The 17,021-nt window shown below is 38.9% G+C and overlaps 1 protein-coding gene across 2 annotated transcripts; it reads right to left on the reverse strand.

Moving 5' to 3' along the window:
* Positions 1-430: 430 nt before the first annotated feature.
* LOC124644425 (WASH complex subunit 2) lies at positions 431-16,912 on the reverse strand. Of its 2 annotated transcripts, none has more exons than XM_047183766.1 (14): positions 16,721-16,912; positions 15,665-15,808; positions 15,010-15,123; positions 14,052-14,176; positions 13,232-13,411; positions 11,720-12,247; positions 10,246-10,934; positions 9,239-9,371; positions 8,270-8,370; positions 7,770-7,944; positions 7,162-7,294; positions 5,860-5,932; positions 5,171-5,301; positions 431-4,432 (listed from the first exon to the last, which is right to left on the reverse strand). In XM_047183766.1, the coding sequence occupies exons 2-14, from the start codon at positions 15,782-15,784 to the stop codon at positions 4,301-4,303; spliced, it is 2,634 nt and encodes an 877-aa protein (XP_047039722.1). In that variant the 5' UTR covers positions 15,785-15,808; positions 16,721-16,912; the 3' UTR covers positions 431-4,300. The 2 variants fall into 2 exon arrangements, with proteins under 2 accessions (XP_047039722.1, XP_047039721.1); XM_047183765.1 differs by having other exon boundaries at positions 16,698-16,912.
* Positions 16,913-17,021: the final 109 nt, after the last annotated feature.

The raw sequence follows: 17,021 nt of genomic DNA on the forward strand, positions 1-17,021 counted from the left end.
ATACAATACGTAAATAATCGATTGGAATTACAGTAGATGGGAAATAACTAATATGCACTGCTTTTTTTGTCATTGTAATGTCGTGGTATTTCCGAAGTCATGCAATTTTATGAATGAAATTTATGAGTGATCGTTGCGTACCTATGCTTTGTGTTTGCGTTTGTGTAAGGGTGCAGCACGGTTTTAACGCCAGTAACATACGCGCCAAGTGTAAATAAGGCTAGGTGACATTTACGGAATTCCGAAAAAAATGGAAAGAAAAAAGATTACGTACCAATTTTTTTATTGATTTGGGTCGAGAATCATTAGCATAATTACCTCCTTGAATATGGCACGGATGCAAATCAACAGCTTGTATTTTATCCCGGTACAGACAAAAGTTACTCCGGGACACGTCACTAGGAAGTAAGTTTTGAATTAAACACAAGAATCTTTTACAAAAAATGTATTGCAGACTTGAAATCATCACATTAAGATATGTATACATATACATTGTAAATAGTTATATAGGTAATTATGTAAACTTAGATCACAAAATAAACAAATTCATATACAAAAAAAAATGTTATAAAATATTAAGGCTGGTGACACAATTATACTCTATTTGAGAAGGCACGTAACTAAATGCAAACAATCTTGATAGTACTATTTACGCAAATACCTACATCATCATCATCTTCCGAGCCTTTTCCCAAACTATATTGAGGTCGGCTTCCAGTCTAACCGGATGCAGCTGAGTACCAGTGTGCCACAAGGAGCGACTGCCCTCTATCTGACCTCTTCAACCCAGTTACCCGGGCAACCCAATACCCTTGGTTAGACTGGTGTCAGACTTACTGGCTTCTGACTACCCGTATCGACTGTCAAGGATGTTCAATGACAGCCGGGACCTACAGTTTAACGTGCCATCCGAAACACTGCCATTGGTCTCTAAGATATACTTAGAAAGTACATACAAACTTAGAAAAGTTGCATTGGTACTTGCCTGACCTGGAATCGAAGCTGCGCCCTCATACTCGAGCGGTTTGTTCTTTGCCCACTAGGCCACCACGAAATTTACACGAATAGGTACCATATTAAACAAAATAAACTACTTCAAATGTTCAAAATAGTTGTTATTATTGATTTTTGTCTCATTTTAAAACAGAGTTCTGAAATAAAAATTCCTATCAAGATTGTATATCTTTATTTACATGTCTTCTCAAATGGAGTATAGAAATATTAGTTCTTTGAATAACTGCATTTAATAAAAAGTCCATAACCAATAAAAAAATACTTACATGTTCTACTAAGAATGACAAAAGAATTTGCTTAGCAAGTGTCTTTACATTGGTCTACAGCATTTTGACCCAAAAGTGAAATATATCGCGTGTGTCGTACCTAATCACATTAAATTAAATACATGAATATACTGGTTAACATATTATGTTGATTAGCACAAAGAAAAAAAAATAAAATACGCAAAAATAAAAAAAATGATCTTTTCAAAGAATAAAAATGTGCGAAAATTAGAACACCATATTAAAATTAGAACGACGTGCTAGTGCAACTTTATGTTCTGGACTTCGATTACGTATCAAATATTCTACAAGAAATGATATGCCTATTTCACCTTTGGGACAAAAAAAATATAATAATTTGCAGACCAATTATTACATTTTTTCATAGAGAATTCTTCCTCAAAAATAAATGTAATATCATATTCATGAAAACGGGCGGTTGGCTTAACCCGTTGGAGCGCAGATATATGCGAGACACAATTGTTTTATAATTAACGACACATACAAACAGTTCAAATACAAATATCAGTACCGAAAACCTAGTATAGGTAAATGAATTCTGAAAATTAAATAAATTTGGTTAAATATGGATAAGATTTAAAATAATTAATTAAATTACTCTATAAAAAGATCATATAAAATACCTATATTAATATATGTATATACAAGTTATCACATTAACCATTGCTTTTTTATTTAATCGAATCAAATTATATTACATAATTTACAAAATTTTATTTATGTTCACTACAAAAAAATAAACTATACATGTACTTGAAATATATGTATAAACATAATAAACGGGAAAATATATTTTACTGAAGCCAGTAAGTCTGACAACCAGTCTTACCAAGGAGTATCGGGTTGCCCGGGTTAACTGGGTTGAGGAGGTCAGATAGGCAGTCGCTCCTTGTGTCACACTGGAACTCAGCTGCATCCGGTTAGACTAGAATCCGACCCCAACATAGTTGGTCAAAGCAGATGATTACTTAATAAGAGGGTAATTTTTTTGAGATTTTTTAATGATAAAATAAGTCTTATCATCATCATCATCTCAGCCATAGGACGTCCACTGCTGAACATAGGCCTCCCCCTTTGATCTCCACAGATACCAAGTCAAGTTAAGTTATAAGTCTTATATTAATCAGAAAAATAATATGAACACGAACCTTAATTTATAAGAAAATAAACATCAAAACTCTTACACTTATTATCAACTGCTCAAAAACGTTATATCAAAATCTGTATAGTCAAAGTGTAAAAATGTAAATATTAAAAAAAAGCGACTAAAAGCTAATCTATCACTTATCATATATTATAACTTTGCCGTTGTGAAGTTAGCCATATACGCAGTATAATTTTTTCCCGCGGTGTCACCCGCGTCCCGTGGGAACTACTGCCCGTACCGGGATAAAATATAGCCTATGTTACTCGGGAAGAGTGTAGCGCCCCAACAGTGAAAGAATTTTCAAATCGGTTCCCTAGCTTCGGAACCTTTACGGTACATACAAACAAACAAACAAAAAAATGGTTCCTCTTATAATATTAGTGCAGATAGAAGCTAACTCTGCCGGGGCTGCGGGATTGTTCGCGCGAGTTACCGCGGCGCTGGTACATAAAAGGCCTACGACGGAACACGACGGTGTTTAGTCAGTAAGAGTCTGACACTCCCTCAGCGCTGCTAACCCACAGAGGTCATTTGATGATTTTTGACGTCGCTAAAAAAAAAGATAGAAGCTAATTTCACAACGGCATCGTTTTTTGATGTGAACTCTACAAAACTACTTACATAGAAAAAATATTTATATGTGTGTTTATACAAAAATTGTTCCCTCATTACATGTAACAGGCCAAAGCTGTCAGTCGATATGGATGTCAAAAATTACAAATTTTGTTATCACAAATATTTTTGCATTTCTGTGCAAAAAGTCGTTAATACAGTTGAAAAGTTACAAAATGTTTATTTCTGTTGGTTCCATAGATATAGAGTAGTAGATAAATTGGCAATCCAGTGACCCAAAAAATTTAATATATCAGTTGAGAGACTTTTTCTTTTTTTTTTTTTGTGAGCAAATATAAATATATGCTTTCTTTGAATTCAAAATCGGTATTTGTGTAATTTTTTGATTTTGATCATAGAACATTAAAAATATTTTTCGAAATATTCCGGGCTAATACAGGCCTTTAAAGTGTCTGTGTTTTGGACTAAAACTACAAAATATATAGTTATCTGTCACGCATTGCTAATTTATCTGTCGGATTTATAAATCTATGGTAGTCACTATAACAAATATTTTAATAAGAGTGGGTTGCACCATTTAACTATAACGATAACCAATAAACCGTCAAATTGTCAATTTCACCAAATATAGTTAGTAAACGGCTGGTTATAGTTTAGTCATCGTTATATTTTAAATCGTACAAATTTCCCTAGTAAAAATAAATTTCGTAGGTAGATGAGATATACTAAAAATATGTATAGTTATCGGCACGGATAATGAGTTCTCGGCGGAAGAGTGGGGATCGCTTTGCGCACTGTACACTTAAGGCAATAAACCAATTAATCACTTCTGCGCAGGAGAAGGTCAGGGCTCAATATCCGTGCCGATGATTATAATATTCGAATGTTACCTAAGAAAAGATTCTTTTACGAGAAAAGTACACATCAACATGATATGTATATTACTATATCAGTTTAACTTATCTAATTTGATACTTGTGCGATAAAGACAGCAAATTTTCAGAAACAATTCTAGCAATATTTCAAACTATGTATTATTATTATTTCGAGCAAAACCAGTCTTACCAAGACAAATTGGGTTGCCCGGATAACTGGGTTGAGGAGGTCAGATAGGCAGTCGCTTCTTGTAGCTCACTGGTACTCAGCTGCATGCGGTTAGACTGGAAGCCGACCCCAACATAGTTGGGAAATGGCTCGGGAGATAGTAATATTTCGAGCAAAAAGCCTCTAGGTTCGAGTAATTTTGAGATTTTATATTGAAATTATTTAATATTAGACTTTATCTCATGCCCAATAAGCTCTTATTTGCTTTGAGTGCCGAACGTAGTTTTTTCACGAAAGCTGATGGTTGTATTAGTATGGACACTTCAGTACCATGTCTGCTAAGTCGGTTCATATCGTCCTCTCCACCCTGTAAAAAATATAAATTCATTAATTGATCTATATCTATAACTAGCTTCCGCCCGCGGCTTCGCTCACGTGGAATTCGGTTATGTCGCGTTTCCAGGTGAATTCTTCAAAAGTCCGGGATAAAAACCATCCTATGTTCTTTCTCAAGGTCAACTCTATCTCTGTACCAAATTTTATTAAAATCAGCTCAGTGATTTAGACGTGAAAGCGTAACAGACAGACAGACAGAGTTACTTTCGCATTTTTTTTTTCAGGACATACAGCGCCATCTATTGGTCAAAACGGTCGGCATCGCTAGAGCAGCAAAAAATCTGCCGGAAGTCACTATTACACTTGAACGAAGCCGCGGGTGGTAGCTGGTAAATAATCTATACATTATAATAAAATGATAGTAAAGTCAAAACTGTACATTGAATATTTCTTAAAAAGAATACTTGGGGGGTGATCCATAATCGATTCTGAACCCAAATATGTAGTTTTTAGAATTTTTGTCTGTATGTCTGTTTGTCTGTATGTTTGTCCCGGATAAACTCAAAAAGTACTGCATGGATTTAAATCAAATTTTGCATGACTATTACCTGGGGGCCGGTTCAACACATAGGCTATATATTATCACGCTATCACCTACGGGGGATGAGCAATGAACGATTAAATGAACGAAATTTGAAAATTGGAAATTCTATATTGCCCACGTAGACGAAGTCGCTGGCAACAGCTAGTAATAATAAGAAAAACTCACAGTAATCAAGTTAATAGGTCTGTTATTGATCTCGGTGACGGCCCAGGCGCCGGGCGGCGGCACCCCGGCGCGGCCGCACGCGCCGCCCGGCGCCGCCTGCGTTATATTGCACTCGTTGTCCAGACGTAGGCCTGGGGATGTGAACAAAATTATAATTAAATCCTATATAAAAAAAACCGGCCAAGTGCGAGTCGGACTCGCGCACGAAGGGTTCCATACCATTATTTTAAAAGAGCAAAAAAAAATACATGGTTGTTGTATAGGAGCCCCCCAAAATATTTATTTTATTTTAGTTTTCAGTATTTGTTGTTATAGCAGCAACAGAAATACATCATCTGTGAAAATTTCAACTCTCTAACTATCACGGTTCATGAGATCAGAGTTCATGAGCTCGCGGGATCAGCTAGTATATAATAAAAACCACAGAAACAGGACCTTATTACTGAAACTCTGCTGTCCGTCAGTCACCAGGCTGTATATTATGAACCGTGATAGTAACACAGTTTAAATTTTCTTATTGCTGCTATAACAACAAATACTGAAAACTACAATAAACTACGTATTTTAGAGGGATTCCCAAACAAAACCGTCTTATTTTTTTTTGTGGATAAAATGGTACGGAACCACTCTTGCGTGACCGCTATATTTTATATGTTTTGTTGTAATTAAATTAATAATACAATACATACCTAAAGGTTCTTGGTCCCTTTTGTTGATGACGTACATTTTGCCGAGCGGTACACGATGAAATAATATGTCCACCTGAAACATAATTAAAACCCATTAAACCAAATGCTTTAATGACTACAGATATACAGATAGAGTCGCTTCTTGTAAAGCACTGATACTCGGCTGAACCCGGTTAGACTGGAAGCCAACACAGTTGGGGAAAAAGGCTCGGAAGATGAGATATGAGGCGTGAGCTGAACATTCGAGATAATAATATACCTCTATGTAATTTTCGTTTTACTCCAAAAGTTATTACAATTCAAACGTAATCTTTTGATAAACTTTTTAAAGTAAAATGGGTAATTGTGACGAGTTCCTCTGTGTTTCGGAGGGCACGTTAAATTGGAAGGTCCCGGCTGTCATTTGAACATCTTTGGCAGTATGAATAGTCAGAAGTCAGCTATGGCCACCAAGTATTATTGGTTTGCCTAAACAACTGTAGTCGCCCCATGTAGCACACTGGTACTCAACTGCATGCGGTTAGACTGGAAGCCGACCCCAACATAGTTGGGAAAATACTACGTAGATGGTAGGTCGACTGGGTCGACCTATTAAAAGGATGTTAAAAAGACTATTTTTGATGAATTCCTAAAGTATTAGAAATAATCCGTGAAGGTCCCGGATCAGAATAGGACCTCCCCATCTCTCTCCCGTGGGTGTTGTAAGAGGCGACTAAGGGAACCTTAAGGCCAGTGCAAGACATCTGCACTTTGGGCCATCCGCACGGTGACGGGTAAACGACCACAAAAGCATTCCCAAAGAGGGTTGGTGTCAGGCAGGCGGCCGACTATAAAACTTATGCAGCATGAAGAAAATAATAGAAGAGTATGAAAGGAGAAAACATGCTGCGCCGACCCCAAATGAAATTGGGATAAGGGCAGGAGGATGATTACAGAAATAAGCGGTACTTTTGTACATTTTTAGGGTTCCGTACCCAAAGGGTAAAACGGGACTGTTGTCTATTGTTTTCGCTCCTCTGTCCGTCTGTCACCAGGCTGTATCTCATGAACCGTGATAGTTAGAGAGTTGAAATTTTCACAGATGATGTATTTCTGTTGCCGCTATAACAACAAATACTGAAAACTAGAATAATATAATTATTTTGGGGGGGTTCCCATACAACAAACATGACTTTTTTGCTCTGGTACGGAACCCTTCGTGCGTGAGTCCGACTCGCACTTGACCGGTTTTTATTTTTCTTCTACTTCTTTTATATGTTTACTGTGTACATAAATGGTAAAATAAAATAAGTACAACATTACCGTATGTCCACTAGCAGTAGTAATAACTCTATTAGCATGTGCGGCGTCTCTTGGAGCCCTGCCGGCCACGGCCGCCACGCGGTCACCCGCCCGCCCCGTCCAGCGGCAGCCCCAGGCTCCCCACCATGCTATCCTGAGTAGACGAGAAAATAATAATATTTAAACAGTGTTAAAAAAAAGAAATACATTTTTACATAATATATATTATTGAAACTTTTGCAACAGTATGTGTCGTATTTGTATATTATCGCTGCTCCGCGCGGAACGCGCACACTTGACGCGCGCGGAGCGGCGTGAGCCGAGCCTCAGTGTGTTAGTATACAAGAGACCACATTTTTGGCCGAATCTATTGAATCTATCGGGAAAATTCTTTCACCGTTGCGAAGTCACAGTATCCCCGAGTAAATAGAAACTCAAACAAGATGTGCGATGCGTACGATGCGGACAGGTGGACGCACTTGTTTGAGTTTCTATATAAATAATACTACGATCCGTTGCGTGCGATACGTCCGTTGCGTACGATACTGACAAGTAGACGCTTAGCTTAAGAATGCTATAAACTACTCTTTACCCACATGCGGGAAGTAGGTGCCCACACTGCAACTCACCACACTTGATTAACATAGTCAACGAACACGGGCCGCGTGCTAGCGGAGACGGCAGCGGGCAACGCGGCCCCGCGCCGCTGCTCCGCGCGGAACGCGCACACTTGACGCGCGCGGAGCGGCGTGAGGCGGGCGTCAGTGTGCGGCGGGCCGGTGTAGTGTTGCCACGTGTCTGGTGCTGTCAATTATACTCTTATATACAAAAATGAATTGCTGTTCGTTAGTCTGACTAAAACTCGAGAATGGCTGGTCCGATTTGTTTTTTTTTTTGGTTTTAAAATGTTTGTCATGTATGTTGTTGCAATTTTCAACGTGTAAGAATTTGCTCTCCTCTCCGAGCCGGTCTGTCTGAACTCTTACCAACTAGTCGTATCAAGTTGCACAAGTAACTGGGTTGAGGAGGTCAGATAGGCAGTCGCTCCTTGTGGCACACTGGTACTCAGCTACATCCGGTTAGACAGGAAGCCGACACCAACATAGTTGGGAAAAGGAAGATGACTTACCATTGCTTAGAGAGCTACTTCTTCTTCTAGTTGAGTCTACCCTCACTTCCGGTCTAGATCTGTGCACGACTTTCACTGGTGAAGTGACATTTGATGAACTCCTGTAGAAAAAATACATTCTTTTACTATAACAATATATTTTTTATGTTATTTATTTTTAGGTTCAATTTGCAAAGTTAATAACAACTATTTTATTTTATCATCATACTAACTTCCGCCAGCGCTTTTATGCGTTTGCGATAGATTTTTTTAAATCAGTTTAGTGGTTTCAGAGCTTTTAGTGTACAAACAAGCCAATTATTTTTTTTCCTCCTTTTACCTTATATTTGTTTAGAAGTCAATATTTATGTACAGGTGTTTATTTCTCTTCCTCGCAAACACTACTGGATGGATTTTTATAAAACTTTGCAGCTTATATGTCAGAATACAAACATTTTGTCTCTTTGCGGGAACTATTCCTGAACCGATTTGTAAAATTCTTTCACTGTTGGGGCGCTACACTCTTCCCGAGTAACATAGGCTATATTTTATCCCGGTACGGGCAGTAGTTCCCACGGGACGCGGGTGAATCGACTAGTTCAAGATACTACTAAGAAACTACTTGATGGATGTTAATGGAATTCGGCAGTAACATAGTTTATACGTACTTATATCAGAATATAATTAAAACAATTTTATCCCGGTACTAGTAGTAGTACCCTCATAACCCAGGTAAAACCGCTTCAATCAACAAGTATAAAATACTAGCTTCCGCCCGCGGCTTCGCCCGCGTAGATTTCGGTTATATCGCGTTTCCAAGAGAACTCTTCAAAAGTCCGGGATAAAAACTATCCTATGTTCTTCCTCAAGGTCAACTCTATCTCTGTGCCAAATTTTATTAATATCAGTTCAGTGGTTTAGACGTGAAAGCTTAACAGGCAGACAGAGTTACTTTCGCATTTATAATATTAGTAGGGATAAATAGCTCACCTCTCCTGATCATCCTGTCGAGTAGGACTCTCTTTCTTCAACCCAATAGATTTGAGTCTAGTCAGCAAAGATAGCTCGGTTAACCCTCTCTTCCAAATCGGCTTATTTTGAATATTACTCTGTTCTGAATTTTCTGAAACAAACAAGTAAAATGAGGCCCTTCGTTTTAACCGACTTTCCAAAAAGGAGGTATGCAATTCAGATGTAGACGTATTGTTTATCATTTCCGTAGTTCACCGGTGGTGTCGGCTTGTCGTCCCATCGCGCTATGAGAGTGAAGGAATAGTGAGTGCACCGCAGTCCAAGCAAATGTGCACAAACTATAATATGTCCTGCGCAGCTGGCTGATCTCCTTACATGAGAACAGCCGCCGTAGCCGAAATCGGCCGTGGACGCCATTATTACCTATTATTTATGTGTTTGTGCAAGACCATACACACAATCTTTGGCAAAACCTTAGAAAGAATGTTACTTGTGAGATGACGGCAGATAGAAGAGTATGGAAGGAGCATGCTGCGCCTACCGAGAATAAAATTGGGATAAGAGCAGGAGGATGAATATATGTATAATTTTGACCGACTTCAAAAAAAAAGAGGTTCGCAGTTTTACCTGTATGTATGTGTACGATTATCTCACGTTTATCTGAATCGATTTGAAACATAGTATTTGTAGGTGGGTCCCGGCTGTCATTTGAACATCTTTGACAGTCGTTACGGGTAGTCAGAAGCCAGTAAGTCTGACAACTAGTCTTACAAAGGGGTATCGGGTTGCTTAAGTAACTGAGTTGAGGAGGTCAGATAGGCAGTCACTCCTTGTGGAACACTGGTACTCAGCTGCATCCGGTTAGACTGGAAGCCGACCCCAACATAGTTGGGAAAAGGCTTCGCGGATAATCCAATAATTATGTACTTTGTCGTAATTAACGGTAGGTCTCTATAACCGATTTATATTAAAAAAATCACATTAATTCCATATAACTTATGTCAACTTGTAAGTAAATTACTTACCAATCTTAATTTCTCTTTTCGGACTAGAATTCTGTATTCTTCTAGGAGCAATTTCCCTCGGTCTTACATTGCTATCATACGCATTTTGACTCCTAGACCGTTCTACCGATCTTAATCGATTAATCGGTTCATTTGATACAGAACTAACTTGAACCCTACTCGAATCACCGTTACAGTTAACTTCAGGGTTCACGTTAACCGTATTAGTATTATTATTACTTAAAAACAAATACTCGTAAGTCGAATCTCCGACTTCTAAATTCGGTAGTGAAGATTTCCGACTTTTTTCTACACTCTTCAACTTTTTTACAGGTAAAGGCGACGGTTTAGTATTCGAAGTCGACGCCATACACAATCTTTCGTACAATTCTTCCGACTTCGGAGTCGGAAAAGTCGACTGAGTCGGAAAAGTCGGAAATTCCGAGTCGTTTGAGCCTGTTAAGTTTACAGTTGTAGTTAGACTTAAATGTCCATAATCTGAATCGTTTTTTGAAAATGTGGTTCCGTACTCATTTTGTTCTGTATTTACTATATTAACGAAATTCGGATTTGGGGGGTCGGTAATAGTTAATTTTTGTTTGAATTCGAAGTCGAATACATCCGTTTCCGGTCCCATTACGGGAATGGCTGTGTGCGGAGGTTCCTTGTTTGAAACTTGTATCACTGTTATGTTCGTTGCTGGGTGATTACTGAAAAAGAAAAATAATATATTATAAGAAAAATTTTTTATTAGCCTATGCTGTCCCACTGCTGGGCAAAGGCCTCCCCCAAAGCCTTCCACTTTTCTCTATCCATCGCTGCTTGAGGCCAGTCCGAGAGGAAGCTGTCCAAGTCTTCCCTCCAGCGTTTCCTTGGTCTCCCTCTCGGTCGCCTTCCAAAAAATTATTATCAAAGAAAAAAAACATAAAAATCATTGTAATTAATAACCTTTTTTCTAAAAGTAACCATGATATTCTCAGGCTTTAGAAGTTTAGACTATCGGTGTACAAGATTTGATCTCAATAGGTTCAATAATTTTGGCGAGCAAGCGTGACAAACATCCATAAATAAAAAATAACAACAATGTTTTTAATTATATTGAAGGTTCAAAGTTACTTTCCCAGTATTGGTGATCTGATCACATTTTTATATATTACTAGTTTCCGCCCGCGGCTTCGCCCGTGTAGAGTTCGGTTATATCGCGTTTCCAAGAGAATTCTTTAAGAGTCCGAGACAAAAACTATCCTATGTTCTTTCTCAAGGTAAACTCTATCTCTGTACCAAATGTTATTAAAATCAGTTCAGTGGTTTAGACGTGAGAGCGTAACAGACAGACAGTTTCTTTCGCATTTATAATATTATGTGAAGGGATTAATTATGTGAAAGTATAAATAAACCAGCTGTTTCCGAGGTACCACCCGCCTCTTCAAAGAACTTTCTGCACTCAGATAAAAATAGAATACAGGCTAGTAAAAAGAAAACAATGAGTACATACCTGCCACTATCAACGACTCCATCTTTCTCCCCATTACTAACTAGAACCGTCTGCTTAAACTCACTCTCTTCTTCATCACAAAGTCTATCAATCTCTTTGAAAAATTCTTCATCACTGTCGGTAACATTTTTCCTCTTAAAAATCGAGTCATCCAAACATATATTTTGCCCACATATCTTTGCCAAACTTCTAGGTTCGGCCTTAGCTTGACTGGTACTAGGTAGGGAAGAAAATGGAGTATCCCAATTTGAAATGTCTATACTTTCTTGGTCAGAATTCGGGGGAAGTTCTGGCGGTTCGATCCGGTTGGGTTCGTTGCGGTTGGGTTCTATTCTGGTTGGGTCGGTGCGAGATTCAATTCGAGGGGCGTCGATCCGGTTGGGTTCGTTTCTAGTTGGTTCGACTCGATTGGGTTCGATCCGGTTAGGTTCGACTCGCGTGGGTTCGATCCGATTGGGTTCGACGCGGGTAGGTTCGATTCGAGAAGCCTCAGGTGCTGGTCTTGGTGTTAATTCTATGCCGGGTACTCTGAAAAAGCAACAAAATAACTATGATTAGATAAGCTTATTCTTTATTAGAGTTTTATCTGTCACTAGATTCGGTCAGTGGTTGTACCCGTATCCCGTGGGAACTACTTCGTGCACCCGGATATAAATTAGCTTAGAGCTACCTCGATAAATAGGAGCTATACGACATTGAAATAAATTTTGAAAAAGAGCCAGTAATTGCTGAGCCACTAATTACAATATTAAATTTAGTTTGTAAAAGGCTAGATAACTGTCCTGTTACTACCTGTCAGGCGGTGTAGGCGGCAGACACGTTCTCGCCGCAACTTAGTATGTTTAGAACCTGTCCTATTGAAGCTAGACAGTTGTTCTTACTGTCCTGTTACCTACTACCTATAGTACCTGTCCTTTTCACCGTTGGATGTTCTAACTGTCCTGTTCCTACCTGTCAGGTAATGTAGGTTTCACAGGCGGTAATAGATCTGTCCTGTACATTGTAGACACTTGTTCTAACTGTCCTGATAGCTATCAAGAGCTTTGGTAGCGTAGGTGATGGTAGAGCCTTGGCAGTAGTTCTACCTGTCCTGTTACCTAGTATCTTTAGTACCTGTCCTGTTCACGTTGGCAATAGTTGTAGCTGTCCTGTTGGTACCTGTCCAGTGGTGTATGTGGCGTAGGCGGTAATAAACATGTTCTGTAAGACCTGGGCAGTTGTTCTGTGTCCTGTAACCTACCTATCGAGTGCTTTGGTAGCGTAGGTGATGGTAGAGCTTTCCTTATGTTCTAACTGTCCTGTTCCTACCTATTCAGTGGTATTGGTGGTGTAGTCTGTAATATACCCTGTCCTGTAAAACCTAGACAGTTGTTCTTAGTGTCCTGTTACCTAGTATCTTTAGAAACTGTCCTGTTCACCGTCTGATATTGTTCTAACTGTCCTGTTTATCATAGGATGTTGTTCTAAGTATCCTGTTCACGTTGGCAGTAGTTCTAGCTGTCCTGTTGGTACCTGTGAGGCGGTGTGGGCGGTGTTGGGGGCAGCGGGGAGGTGGGGTCTCTGGCGGCGGCGCGGGGGGCCGGCACTGGGGGCGGAGCTGGGGCTGCACAGTACACGTTCTCGCCGGGACTGAGGATTTTGAGCTCGTGGAGTGTGTTTCGGAGGGTTGTTACCCAGTCTTGCATTGATTCCCTGTGGACAAAGTTTGATTGTGTTAAAACTTGTAAAACAAATTGCAAGCAAATTTTGCTGCACACTGTTACCGCCTTTTTATCGTCCCACTGCTGGGCTGCGGCCTCCTCTCACACGGAGAAGGATTGAGCATTAATCACCACGCTTGCTCAATGCGGGTTGGTGATTTCAGACTTTATAGTCCAGGTTTCCTCAAGATGTTTTCCTTCACCTTTTTATCAGACTTTGGTGTCCAAGATATACTTAGAAAGTACATACAAACTTAGAAAAGTTGCATTGGTACTTGCCTGACCTGGAATCGAACCCGCGCCCTCATACTCGAGAGGTTGGTTCTTTACCCACTAGGCCACCGCGACTTTGCTGCACACAGGTTGATAAAAAGTTCTCATATGTATAGTATACAAGTTTCATCAATTGGAAGGGTACAAGACACTGACAAACGTTCTTCAACTTAAAACAGTTCTTTTATTTTATAAGTAAAATAATATTGTAAAAATTATTAAGTGACTATCGGTGATACTAAACCTGCTATCGTTGTAACTTAAAATTACTGTAACAAACCTCAAAAAATAAAAATTCAAGTGGAAGATACCCTAAAAATATCAAAGTTGTAACTCAAAATGGGTATTGATCTACTCACCAATCAGGCGCAAGCATTCTCACAGCCCCAGTATCCGTATCCACAAGGAAATCATACTGATCACCGGCGCGGGGAGTCACACTGGCAGTCACGTGACGAGCACCGCTTAAACACGCTCGCCATACCTGTGTGGTCATTTAGTCAGTGGTTAATCGTAGTAAGTAGGCAACAGATATTGTTATACCAGTCTAACCAAGGGGTATTAGGTTGAGGGGGTCAGGGTCAGTCGCTCCTTGTAAAGCACTGGTACGAAGCTACGTTGGGAAGTTGGGAAAAAGGCTCTTAGGATGATTAGGCAACAGATATTGTTCCAATAATGTAATAATAATAATGGCGTTCAGTGCAAATGTCAGTCCTGCTTGTGATCTCTCTCCGGTGGTGTCGGATTGTCGTCCCATCGCGCTATGAGAGTGAAGGAATAGTGAGTGCACCGCAGTCCAAGCAAATGTGCGTGCTCTATAGTATGTCCTGCGCAGCTGACTGATCTTATATGAGAGCAGCCGCCGTGGCTGAAATTGGCTATCGACGTATTATCATGTACATTTTATACATATAAATTTTTATCTTATTTAAGCTTACCTACTTGCTTGCTTTACCTTTTTGTACTGAAATTACTTTATTTAAGTACTGAACCCAACTAGAATTATTTTTCACTGTTAGAAAGCTACAATCTTCCCGAGTGACATAGGCTATATTTTATCCCGGTACGGACAGTAGATAGATAGATAGATAGATAGATTATTCTTTATTGTACACCAAGACACAACACAGGACATCACAACATACAAAAACACAGTACAATCGGCGGTCTTATTGCTAAATAGCAATTTCTTCCAGACAACCTTTGGATGGAGTTTATCTGTAGAATATAGTTGGATGGTACAGTTGGGATGAAGTCAGCTAGTACATAAATACAAGAGTAGTTATAGTAAGCTTCAAAAGTCTTCAAGTTTCTTACCGGTGCATGGCTCATAGTAGCCGGGCAGCTAGCTTCAGGATATTGTTCTAAATAAGGAGTTCTGCCGTTATGCACACAGAGCTGGGTCCACATTGGTTTCAAAGGCACTGTTTTCTGAAATAAAAATATGTAGTTTGATTTATACATAGCAAAGCACTAGTTTATATATGAAGATAGTTTACCTTTAGTTAGTGCCTATTGAACTGGAGTATAATTGTAAAAATATTGATGTGCTTAAGTGTCTTAGAAAAGTGTATAACCTATGTATGTACTCGTGAAGGTCATGGTGGCCTAGTGGGCAAAGAACCAACCTCTCGAGTATGAGGGCACGGGTTCGATTCCAGGTCAGGCAAGTACCAATGCAACTTGTCTTAGTTTGTATGTACTTTCTAAGTATATCTTGGACACCAATGACTGTGTTTCGGGTGCCACGTTAAACTGTCATTGAACATCCGTGGCAGTCGTTACGAGTAGTCAGAAGCCAGTAAGTCTGACAACCAGTCTTACCTATAGGTATTTTGTAGACCGGGTAACTGGGTTGAGGAGGTCAGATAGGCAGTCACTTCTTGTAAAGCACTGGTACCCAGCTACATCTGGTTAGACTGGAAGCTGACCCCAACATAGTTGGGAAAGGGCTACGCAGATGATAACATACCTTACTACTTAAGGATCTAAGTTTACTGCTCCCAGTATCATTCGGTATCCGTTTAAGATATGCATTCTTTTGTATTTCCCGGTAATACACGGGTCCTTCTCTCTCGTCTCTGGACGCCATATTGGTTTAGTTGTCATTCAGCTGCTAAAAATAAATAGATAATCAAAATCTTCAATTGTTTATTCAAAGTAGGCTGAAGAATAGCAGTTTCCAAATGTCAGAATTACATGAGACAGCTCAAGAACGCCCACCCTTCACACAAAAACTACTAAATGGATTACTGTGAAACCTAGCAGTTTTTATCAGAACGACATATAGGCTATAGGATACTTTTTATCCATGTAAGGGAAATAGTTTGTAAGAAACTATGTGTGCATGTATGTTTGTTACTCTTTTAGACAAAAACTACTAAATGGATTTTGATGAAACTTAGCAGTAACATAGCTTGAATTCTAGAACAACATGTAGATTACTTTTTATCAATGTGCGGGAAGTAGTTACCTCAGGATACAGTTAAAACCGCGGGAGGAAGCTAACTAATTAATATTTTTAACTAGTACAATGCGAATTTGTATGCTAGTGAGCAGTTTAACCTACTGAAATTAATTATTCAAGTTACCTTGACGTTTTAAACAAAGCAGAGCTCATTAAAACAATACTTGGACCAGAAAATGCGATATTTCAGCGTTAATTAGCAGAGCGCAATAAGCTTAAAACTAATTGAGCAGTTGCATGACTGTTAAAGCTAGTATAGCAGGCTACGATCAACAATTGACGCTCAAATTAATAGCGGGGGGCATACGGGACGTGAACAACTATGACTCAGTATAAAAAAATGTATACCCATCCTTAAAAAGACAAATGATTGTCAAACACATGACCTAAAAGGATACCCGTGAAAACTTTCGATTTACACACAATATAGATGTGCAACCCGGAAATTCTCACATATATGACGTAGGTAAGGTTGTAATGCAGTCGTTAAATAACAATTATGTGTACAAACGTAAAAGAGAGCGCAAAAAATTATTACCTTTTTATAACTGTGGTACTTACACCTTTCTCTTTAGTTTAATGGTTGATTTTATCGTTTGACCTTCATGTTATATAATTGTTGAGGCGGTGAAAGGTATGATAGTGTTGCTGGGATAATTATAGCCTTTTGTTTTATATCACAATAACACATTTAAACAAATATTTGACGAAAACATGCACAATGAACACAAAGCACAGACGCCATATTTATTATTCATCATGACATTTGCACTGAATATGTTGTCTGTATGAAAATTTAAATATTTTGATTAGTGTCCTATTTATTTATAATTTTTTGAATTAAAGTTTCGGTCATTTGATT

The sequence above is a fragment of the Helicoverpa zea genome, chromosome 30 (genome assembly GCF_022581195.2).
Source record: "Helicoverpa zea isolate HzStark_Cry1AcR chromosome 30, ilHelZeax1.1, whole genome shotgun sequence".
In the NCBI taxonomy this organism is placed as follows: Eukaryota; Metazoa; Arthropoda; class Insecta; order Lepidoptera; family Noctuidae; genus Helicoverpa; species Helicoverpa zea.